Source organism: Cicer arietinum, chromosome 5, assembly GCF_000331145.2.
Source record: "Cicer arietinum cultivar CDC Frontier isolate Library 1 chromosome 5, Cicar.CDCFrontier_v2.0, whole genome shotgun sequence".
Taxonomy (NCBI): Eukaryota; Viridiplantae; Streptophyta; class Magnoliopsida; order Fabales; family Fabaceae; genus Cicer; species Cicer arietinum.
In genome coordinates this window covers 75,111,540-75,122,378 of record NC_021164.2, presented here as the reverse complement: position 1 = coordinate 75,122,378, position 10,839 = coordinate 75,111,540, and the positions used below count along the sequence as shown (strand labels likewise).

The 10,839-nt window shown below is 32.7% G+C and overlaps 1 protein-coding gene across 1 annotated transcript in view; it reads left to right on the top strand.

Annotated features, from left to right (window-relative positions):
• Positions 1-9,362, top strand: part of LOC101500658 (ubiquitin carboxyl-terminal hydrolase 26-like) — an 11,014-nt gene extending 1,652 nt beyond the window's left edge. Inside the window, exons 4-15 of the mRNA XM_073369063.1 lie at positions 1-132; positions 713-968; positions 2,401-3,128; positions 3,305-3,413; positions 4,911-5,089; positions 5,311-5,595; positions 5,674-5,872; positions 7,009-7,080; positions 7,362-7,592; positions 8,095-8,358; positions 8,535-8,682; positions 8,847-9,362. The exon at positions 1-132 is cut by the window's left edge and continues 5 nt beyond it. Coding sequence (XP_073225164.1) covers positions 1-132; positions 713-968; positions 2,401-3,128; positions 3,305-3,413; positions 4,911-5,089; positions 5,311-5,595; positions 5,674-5,872; positions 7,009-7,080; positions 7,362-7,592; positions 8,095-8,358; positions 8,535-8,682; positions 8,847-8,941 — 2,698 coding nt within the window. The 3' untranslated portion in view covers positions 8,942-9,362. The remainder of the gene's footprint in view (positions 133-712; positions 969-2,400; positions 3,129-3,304; positions 3,414-4,910; positions 5,090-5,310; positions 5,596-5,673; positions 5,873-7,008; positions 7,081-7,361; positions 7,593-8,094; positions 8,359-8,534; positions 8,683-8,846) is intronic.
• Positions 9,363-10,839: the final 1,477 nt, after the last annotated feature.

Below are 10,839 nucleotides of genomic sequence, written 5' to 3'. Positions count from 1 at the left end.
TCAGCAGGATAGCCATGAATTATTGACATTGCTTTTGTCATTGCTTGAGCGTTGTCTGAGCACATCCAAAGTTCCCAAGGCAAGAACAATAGTTCAAGATCTTTTCCGCGGAAGTGTGTCTCATGTGACAACGTATGAATCAATTAATCTGAGCAAACTTGTTAACAAACAATCATTTTCTACATATAATATTCATATTTTTTATAGCCTATTATAGTTTTTTCAAATATCCAATAGTTCTCTATTTTAAAATTGACCCCTCTTATTACTACTACTACTAATACCCGCACAAAATATTTAACTATAGGCTTTAAGAATAATCATCAATGATGCAGAGTTACTAACATGTAATGCTGTTGTGTAGTTACTGTTGTCAGATATTCCCACAAAATGTGCATATGTTTTCTCAGAAGGAGTATTTTTCATGTTGTCAAATATTAATTTTGATTATCTTCTATATTAACAAGGATGATAAATACTTTAATTCTTTGTTCAGTGTCGTCTATTTTTGTAATATATTTCATGGAATTTGTTTTTTTTTTTCATAACTGGTCAGAACTCAAAAGCGACCCCTGTAATTTATGTCGAAATGATGTCAATTATCTATCTATTGTATTATCTATCTACTTTCATATTAGATGCATGTGTGACCTGCAGTATCTATGCATATGACTACTACACATGTCTTCTATTCATACAACTTACTATGTAGGTGCTCGCAATGTGGAAGAGACTCTGAAGCTTCTTCCAAAATGGAAGATTTCTATGAGTTGGAGTTGAATGTCAAGGGACTGAAAAGTTTAGATGAGAGCCTAGATGATTACCTAACTGTTGAAGAGCTTCAAGGAGACAATCAATATTTTTGTGAGTCATGCAATGCAAGAGTTGATGCTACTCGCAGCATCAAGCTGTGTACATTGCCTGATGTGCTTAATTTTCAACTTAAACGTTGTGTTTTTCTTCCAAAGGTATCCTGATTGAGTAAATAATTAATTTCCATATAATTTTATTTATTATAAATTATTATTATTATGAGCATGTACTACTATGTGGCATGTTTTGTTTCCATTGTTTACTTTGTGTTATTCTAGTTTATGTTGTATAGATATATAAGAGAATTTTCATCATAAGAAAGAAAAGAAATAGGTATTATATAAAGAACGATGAGGAATTCACCATAAATACCATAAGAAGAAAAAAAATAGCTGTAATGGAATATTGCATTTCTATTGATTATCTTCACTTTATTAGTTCATTTAAAAAATAATGGTAATGGAGCACCATTCATGATTTAATCCCTATGTAATTACGAGTAACATTCTGATCTTTCAGAAATCTGGCGTTCTTCTCTATCAAAGTGCACTTCCAGAACGCTCTTTCATATTCCTGAATTTTTTTGCTATCCTTGCCTAAAAACCTTAAATCATTTTTTTCAATAAAAAGATCCCTGAGTGTGTGTCTCGCTATTCAAACCAAACATTGTATTCTAAATTATTTGAGAGAGTGAGCAATGCAAGAAGCCAAGAACCTTTTTTTTTTTCTTGTTCCTGGACCTTTTTTAGGTTTTGGTTTTCTTTTCTGTATTTTGTGGTTTCCTTTAGTGGGATATCCTTTTCTCTTTCACTTCTCTAATAAATTTTCTTCACTATAAAAAATTAAATTAAAGCGGGAAACTTCAATGGTAATAATCATCATATAATGCTTTATTCAGTTTGCAAAACCTTTATGGGGCTTGATGAGTTTTACATGTGTTCATTCTTTCTAAAAAAATTCTACACCTTTTATAGGGTAGTGATCATGTAGGGTGGTTTTCTTAAGAGAGAAACTATCTTGATAGTTAGATTATTTTTTCTGTGGGTTAACTGGTATAAAGAACAATCTTCTTGCCCGAGAGATGCTTAAATTGTACATCTACCCTGCATTTTTGAAAAATTACATTCTCATCACTAGATGAATTAGTGTGTCATACTTTGTCTAATTTGATTCAAACATTTCTCTTGGATGCTTAAACTAGATGAATTAGTTTTGAATCTCTACTATCAACTTTGTGACTTTAAAAGATGATATGGAAATTTTACATGAAGTTATGAAACCAATATTAGGAGTGTTCAAATGTAAGAACTCTTTTTATCTTCCCAGAGTATCAAAGTTGATTGATAGTAGAGTGTTTAAAAAGTTAGCTGTTGGTGAAAAAAAATTCTTGGGAGGCCTGTTCAAAATTGCTTACTACACAGAGATTCATTTACATTGAATGAAATCAAGTTTACAAAATGTTCATCTCTTACTTGACTAGTGGTTGTTTAAGGGTGGTTATTCATTTATGGTGTAAAATTTGATTTTGTTGACCACTCGTTGTTTTCTTATAAGTGTGCTACTCTATTTATCTATTTGTGTTGGCAGACTACAACTAAGAAGAAAATTACTTCTGCATTTTCATTTCCTGCGCAACTTGATATGCGGCATAGACTGTCTGAGTTGTCTCAGTTTGATTTGGTATATGACTTGTCAGCTGTACTGATTCACAAGGGAACTGGTGTAAATAGTGGCCATTACATCGCTCATATCAAGGACAAAAATACAGGGCAGTGGTGGGAATTTGATGATGAGCATGTTACTAATTTGGGTCACCATCCATTTGGCGAAGGATCGTCTAGTTCTACTACTAAATTCATTGCAACTGATGTGGTTCACTCTGAAGCAAGGATAGCTGAAAGTAATGGAAATGGTTTAAACGCCACACATTCACAATCTTCACTTATGGACGCATTTTCTTCTTGTGATGCATACATGTTAATGTACCATCTTAGAAATACAACCAATATAAATGAAAACGGGGACTTAGTTGGTGGTGCTAACCTTAAAGAAAGAGAGGGTGTTGTAGCTGCTGCACGAGATAGCACTTCTCTTCCTTCTCATCTTTATGACGAGATTCACAATTTCAACGCCTCATATCTTGATGCTTGTCAACAATATAGTTGTCGAAAAGAGTTAGAATTGAGTCGTATTACTGATAGGAGACAGGAAGTTCGATCTGTTTTAGCTGAAGCTCCTGTTCCACCATTTGAGAGACCATTTTATTGGATTTCTAGTGACTGGCTTCGCCAGTGGGCTGACAACATTGTTACAACGTTAGTGCATACTTTTGTACAGTATTATATTGGTCATGAACATTTCAATGTTTTTTAAGTAGTGAGTGACTAGATTATTTCATTGTCATTGCTTGAGGGTCCTTTTAATAAATTATTTGTGTAGGATGGTGAATTGATGTATCTTATAAGGTTTTTACTTTGCAATGTATATGCAGTTCTATCGACAACACATCCATCCAATGTTCACATGGGAAAGTCCCAGTTTCAAAGATTACCTCAATGAAACGACTGTCTGCCAAAGCCTGGGATAAGTTGTCATCCAAGGTAACTTTTGCTTGTTTGCTTTTATATGCTTGGATTATTAATTGCCTACTTGTGATATGATGCCATTCATTGTTTGTGGATAACGGTTTTAACTAAAATCAGTGAAAGGTATCATACCAATGTATTACCAGAATAACTAAAATCATACCAAGGTATTAACTAAAATCATCATAAATAGTTATAAGTTTTACGAGAATTACTGTCCATTCCTTTTTACATGTCATGTTTGTAAAATAATTTTGTTTCTATTTAGTTGATGCTAGGTAGTTAATTCCAAATAGCGGTGCGCCGCGGTCAACTCCAAAAGTGGGATACCGATAGTGCGTTTCGGGATAGGCGGGCTAACTGCTATTTTTTGGAAAAATTACATAAATAAACTATATAAATCTATATTTAATGCAAAATCAACAAATGACTCAAACTATGAAACATTCATAATTAGTAATAAAAATCCACAAGTCTTACTCTTAGTCAAAACATACATTGAAATACCAACAAAAGTCAAGGAAATAAAGATGATGCATATTGAAATCTTTAACACAAAGTAATAAAATAATTAAATATTAAAACTCAAATGCATGTTCTAGCATAGGAATTAAAGATAAGCATCATCTTCGTTGGCATATTCTTCTTCCTCTTCTTCCTAGGTGAAAGTTGAAATAACAAAACAGAGAAGGAAGAAATAATAGCGGGATCTCGCTGGCATCTTGTTTCACGCTTCGCAGACCACGTTGTTGCGGTTAGGCACTGCACCACACCAGGACAATGAGATCTCGTCGGGAAATGTTGGGATTTACTACCTAGAGTTGATGTTTTAAATGTTCAATGCAACATTACTTATTGTTTTGTCAGTAATACTCTTATCTATTTATTACAAAGAGAGAAATAAGTTAAATGAGATAATAAATAGTTTAGGGTATTATAGGAACAAGACAATTAATTCCATCAAAAGTAAAAAATTTATTGGTTTTATTTGTATGTGTAAATCACCTTAAAATGACAACTTAAAAATAAAGAACGGAGTACTTTTCAATCATGGCAGATTGGGAATGTATTTATCTTACAATCTATTTTTACATGTTTTGTTAGATAATACTGATAGGAAAGATGAAGCAAAATCTTATCAGATAGAGCTGTTACAAATCTAGTGTTCTATAGGTGAAATTACCTTAGAAGTTGAGGGAGTGGTGGTTTGTTTTGTCAGTAAGGAAATTGCAGTCATATGGGTGCCTGATGTAAGAGAACTTGTTTTCGTGAAGTATCTGGATTAGGTGTTTTGTTTATGTGAGGAAAAGAATGCAATTTACTAGTCTGAATGAATCTGTATCTAACAAAAAGGACAGGGATTGCATGCTTATCCAAGAGATTTAAACACTGATTTTTTTTATGATTATTTTTATATCTCCTCAAATTCTCGTTCCACTGTTGCTACTTCATCAATTCCATTTTATTGACATAATAATCATGACAAGTTCCCTTATTGGGTGCAAAATTCAGTATGGTGGGATTCCAACACTGTCTCACGATGATCATTGTCGGGATTGTCTGATACATGAGGCCCAGACTGTGGTATCAGCTACTACCTATCGGGATAGAAGAGAATCAATGAAGCCACTTGCTCGGAATATTCTTGATGGAAACTGTCTAGATGGAAAGTATTTCATATCCAGATCATGGTATGTCAAAAAATCTTCTCTCATCTGTTATGGCCTTCATGCTTCCACCAATAGGGGATGGGGCAAATGTTCTATTTCTTGTATTTGGGAACAGTAAATATCTTGACTGGCGCTGATATAGATAAATTTGTTACCTGTTCTGATTAGCTTCAATTTTTTTTTTCGTCTTGTTATACTGATAATTATTTTTACATGTTATGCTGATGAGTATATTTTTTAAGGTTGCAGCAGTGGTGGAAAAGAAAAGTCCTTGATGCTCCATCTGAAACTGATGCTCGACTAACGGCTGCAATTAGTTGTCCACACGGTCTATTAATGCCTGAGCAAGCTCCCGGTGCTAAGCGGGTGCTTATTCCTGAGAGTTTTTGGCTCTTCTTGTACGAAGATGCTATTTATGTAAAACCCGATGATCCTTTAGGTGGCCCAACTCTTCCTTCAAGTTCCATAGAGTGTTCCCAATGCATTAATGAATTATCTAAAGCTGCATGCTTGGAGGACTCCTTGAGGTTGTTTCATCTGTCATTGCCATTAATATAGAGTTAATATAGACACATTTTAAGGTGACTTCTGCATTTATGCTGCAGATTAGTTAAACAAAAGCAGCGCCAGAATCACGAGAAGTTATTCCAGGCTAAAAGTATGCCACTCTCTGTGCATTGCAAATATTTCTTGGTGCCTACTTCATGGATTTCAAAGTGGAGAAATTACATTAGTCCATCATTCAAGAATCCAGATAAACCTGAAACTTTAGACGGGGTAATTGATTCGCTGATGTGTAAAAAGGTACATTGTTATTTTACTCTGCAATTTGATCATGTTTTGCATTTTAGCCTATGCTACTTGTGTAATTTGCTTTAGTTACTACTTACAACACAAAATGATTCTGACTGGTGCTTATCAAAATTAGAGTGAAATTTTTGTGTGCAACTGTTACAGAAGGTATATCACAAAGGGGGAGATAGGATACGAAAAGTTGTGATATCTTATTTTGATCCATAGTATGGTGAGGCAATAGGATATAATAAGCTTATCCTGTTAACTTATTCTATGTTTCTCACTTGTTAAAAAATAATCTAGTATCAAGGACTGAGTTAGAAACCAACATCATAATATAGAAATATTCTTCTCCTCTCCCTCTTATTTGTGACCCTCTCTTCTCCCCCTCGCCCCCTCTCTCTCTCCCTCCCTTCCACAACAACACCAGGTTCTGTCCTTCTACTACTTTTAGTGTGACACCTAACCCAGCATGCTCTACCACTGCCACCGAATTTAAGGTTAATACTGTCATTTGAAAATAATTTATATCATATTCTACTATTTTCTGGTCCACCTCAAAATCGAGATAAGATAACATGTACAATCTGGTGGATTATCTATTTAATAGGATAAGAATTTCATCAGACAGATATTATGATTGAATGCAAAACTTGACATAAACTACACAATGGATGCCGTATCAGCATTGCAAAACTCCTACACATAATTAACCCTGTTCAGAACTACCAAATACACACCATTGCTGCCTCCCAACCCCCGACCTATATCAACTTTCTTGCCTACTTAGAAACATAACTGCTCTACATAATGAAAGATATAACTGTTACATATTTGTTCTGCATAATTAAATACATAACCGTCCTACATTACTGCCAAATGGCAGAGTTCAACATCCCACGCACCTTCTGGAGTATACATCCAAGTAGGTGGTTTATTGGACTTTTGAGTCCCATTAGTATCATATTCTACTTTAATTCTCAATCCTATATTTACCACCACACAACCCTGTCCCGCATGTGTTAGGTAGGGACTTAAGTAGCCATAAAAATGTGATTGTGTGTGCATCTCTATATGGCATTTCCATTCTTTATACTTTAATCCCTAGCAAATTTTTATGATGAATTTTGTGTCTGTTGTATCAGCACTCACAACTTGTTGAAAGACCTCCTCAGCTGATTTTCAGACGTGGTACCATAATTCAGAGAGAATCTTCTGTAAGTTGGTTAGGAAAAGAAAAGAAGAAATTGTTTTCTGTACTCATGTGAAATGTATGTCAATGCATGCAATCACATGTCAATTTCTTTACAGGAAACAAGTTCACCTGTTTTAGTATGCTTAGAATCCCTTTAAAAAATTAACAAGTAAATTGTGAATTCTTGATATCCATTTGCTCCTTTCATTTTGTTTATTCGTTCTTGCTTTTTACATGTTGATGGGTGTAGTTTTAGTTTCTTTTATGGCTCTTATATTTCCATTTCTTTTTTGGGGATTATAGGCAGGTGGCTTAACCATCATATCCGAGACTGATTGGATATGCTTATGTGAAGAATGGGGTGGTACTGAGACCAAAGGAATATCTGCAACAATTGATCATATTAGTGATTCAGATAACTTTTTGACTGGGTCCAGTGACGAGATGCAGATATGTGAGGATCAGTCACTCGCAGGGGATAAAATGAATAATGAAAATCGAACTGGACAAATTTTGATCAAGACTTGTCCCGAGGTAATCCATAAATCTGTTATGTTGATGTTGATGGCTTCATCCTATATATTTTTCACTGTATTCTTTTAGATAATATTCAATCTTTACGACATGCAAATTATACTTTAGTTTTGAAAGTCGTGCCCTATGCCCTGGTTTTCCTGTTTTTCATCTTTCTTTTTTCAGCACATGCATAGTACAATAGCCCCATCTGAGAAAATTTTGGTTCTGTAGTTCATGTTGCTTAATGAGTGCATCAAATGTTGAAAAAGATGATTCTCAGTCTATGGATCTAACTTGACACACAAATTATTGATCTCAAGTGAATAATGTCATTAAGTAACAGATGTTTGACAGTCGTCTGTTCTTTATTCAGCTGACTAAATATTACGATCTCCTCAACTTGTGTTGTTACATTTTTTTTGTTTATTTCATTATATTCTTGTGCTGAATTTACTAGAAACTTCTTTGTTTTATTGGATTATGTATACCAACAATTATTTATTTTCCTCTCAATATTCAGGTTTGTCAAAGTTGCATTGGAGAAAGAGAAAGCTGCGAGTTAATGCATAAACTTAACTATTGCAATGAGGACATATGTGTAATTCTTGTTCGTGGTAAGGAGGTACCTAGATCACTCTTGGAGGCCTCAAAGGGATTAATTGAAACAGATCGGCGGGTTTCCAAGCGCTCCCGGAAGACTAAAAATGGGAGTTCAGTTAGTCTAAAAGTTTCTGCTTCAACATCACTATACCAGCTGAAGATGATGATATGGGAATCTTTTGGGGTATGTAAACTCTATGTTTTATGCATATGCTTGAGTTCCGATGGATTTTTTTTCAAGTTAGAAAGGTTTTATCTTCCGCATTAACGATAATCAGTGAATTGCTATGCTAGAGTGCAAAGCATCGTAATGTCTAAATTTTATTTCACGATTCTTATCAATGATAACTGTCCTCCCAGGTTGTCAAGGAAAACCAGATACTACATAAAGGTGATAGGATAATTGTTATTGACGATGAAAGTGCTACCCTTGCGGATGCAAACATATTTGCCGGAGATCAGATTATAGTGAGGGATTCTGAGATCCATGAAAATCGAGATATTGCTGGTAAGCTATTTGATAGGGCCATAATGGTGATGCAATCACTTTATGTTATAGCCAATTAGCCATAGGAAATATGATGTATATATAATTTTTTTTATTTGTCCTCTGCAAGTGGATACTTAAGATACAGAAAGTCAGATTTGAATTATATTATTAATCTTTTGCAGATGAGCTCTGCAGTGATAAGATGGATCTGCAGCATACTGAGGAAGGTTTTCGTGGAACACTTCTTACAGCAAACATTTCATCCCAGGTTGTTTAAGAAATGCGCTTTCAGTAGTCCATATATCTCTTGTTGGTGTATATATATTTAAAGAAAAATCAGATGAATGGAGAAAGAAATAATAGTTCTGTACAAAACAACCATGTAAAGGAAATTTTTTGAATGTATTTTGCTACTTAGTTACTAGTGGAACACGCATTTAGCTGCGCATATATGGTTTTTAAAAGAGTAGTTAGATACAAGAATGAGGAGGATGAAGGCATGAACACAAGCAGAGAAAAAATGGATACCATTCTGTATGTACTATGAAGGGAACACTGAAGAAAGAAAAAAATATTTTTTTTTTGCTGTGTTTGTTTTACAAACAAATATTAGTTGTTAGTGTGTTAGTAGGCAGAGTTTGAATCCTCCTATACCTCCTCAAACTTTCCAGCTAGAAAACTTTTGCTTTTTTAGTTAACTTATTTGTCCTGATTATTTTGCAGTTATCATGTATAAGCCCATTTATTTTAGAAAAAGCTATAATTTTAAGTTAGGTTCCAACTTTTGGTCCTGACATTTTAGAGTTTGGATCCTCTCAATTTGAATTTCTCTTAATCATTTATATTTTTTTTAATTTAATTTTTATTTGTTGGATCTTAAATTTATATTATATAAATTATCTATATAAAGTCTTATATAAATTTAAAATCATTTCATATCTTATTGAGCCTTACAAAGATTAATGTTGTTTAATAAAAACGTATAAAATATTAATTTTGATATATATCAATAATATATTAAATAATTTTAAATTTTTTGAAAAATCATTTGCATTCTCACAGTTGTGGGTGAGAATTGATAATAGAATCTTCCGTACTGGAAATTGTAGCCAAGAAGATCAATAGAAATTCTTGTTTTTTTACAAATTGGTGGAATAATCTTTTGAATTGTATTCCTCAAGTGTTTAGAATTTTTTTGTTTTAATCAGTTTTGAGATTCATATACTTGAATGAGCAATTCTTGTGTTTACACATATATTTAGATATCATTTAAACACATTCATACAAAATAATAATAATAATAATAATAATAATAATAATAATAATAATAAATAATTATTATTATTATTATTATTATTAAAATGATTAAATGATATGTATTTTTATAGGTCATCATTACAGCACATATCATTTTATGTCAAAATTTATGAATTTCTTGTATCGAACTCTAACCTTTTCGGAAAATGGTTTTAAAACCAATACCAATAAGTTGTATTTGAAAACAAAATTGTTTGAATTAAACTGGTATTTACAATTTTGACATCTTAACATGTGTTTTATACAGGACAAATATGTGAAGGACAGCACTCTATGTGCTCTGTGTAACACATAAAAATGGTGTTATTATAAAATTAAAAATTTATATTATAATTACTCATAATAAATTATAAATGTAAACTCAATATTAACAATTGATTTCATCGTCAATAGTTATTATTATTTATTTTATTCTCTAAAATGAGAATTTAATAAATTAATAGTTGATATTATAACTACTCATAATTGGTTATACATATACACATAATTTCATCAATAGTTGATATTATTCATTTTATTTTTATGTGAGTTGTTCAATTTAAAAAAGATAAATTCTAGTCGAATATATGTTTGGTTATCGAAATTCAAGGAAAATAGAACTCAGAGTTGAATATAGGTTTAGATATCGAAATTTGAAGAAAATACAACTCGCGGTTGGAAAGCTTAATTTTGGATACACATATCTTAGATAACACTTATAATTCAATAGCTAAGAAAAGGCCTTTATACATTTTCATAGCAAGCTACTTGCATCAGTTTGGGAAATTGGAGGATGCTCAATTCTCAAATATAAATCAGGCACATGAAGCATTTTATTAAGACTATATATAAACCAAAACCAATGTGTAAAATGAATAT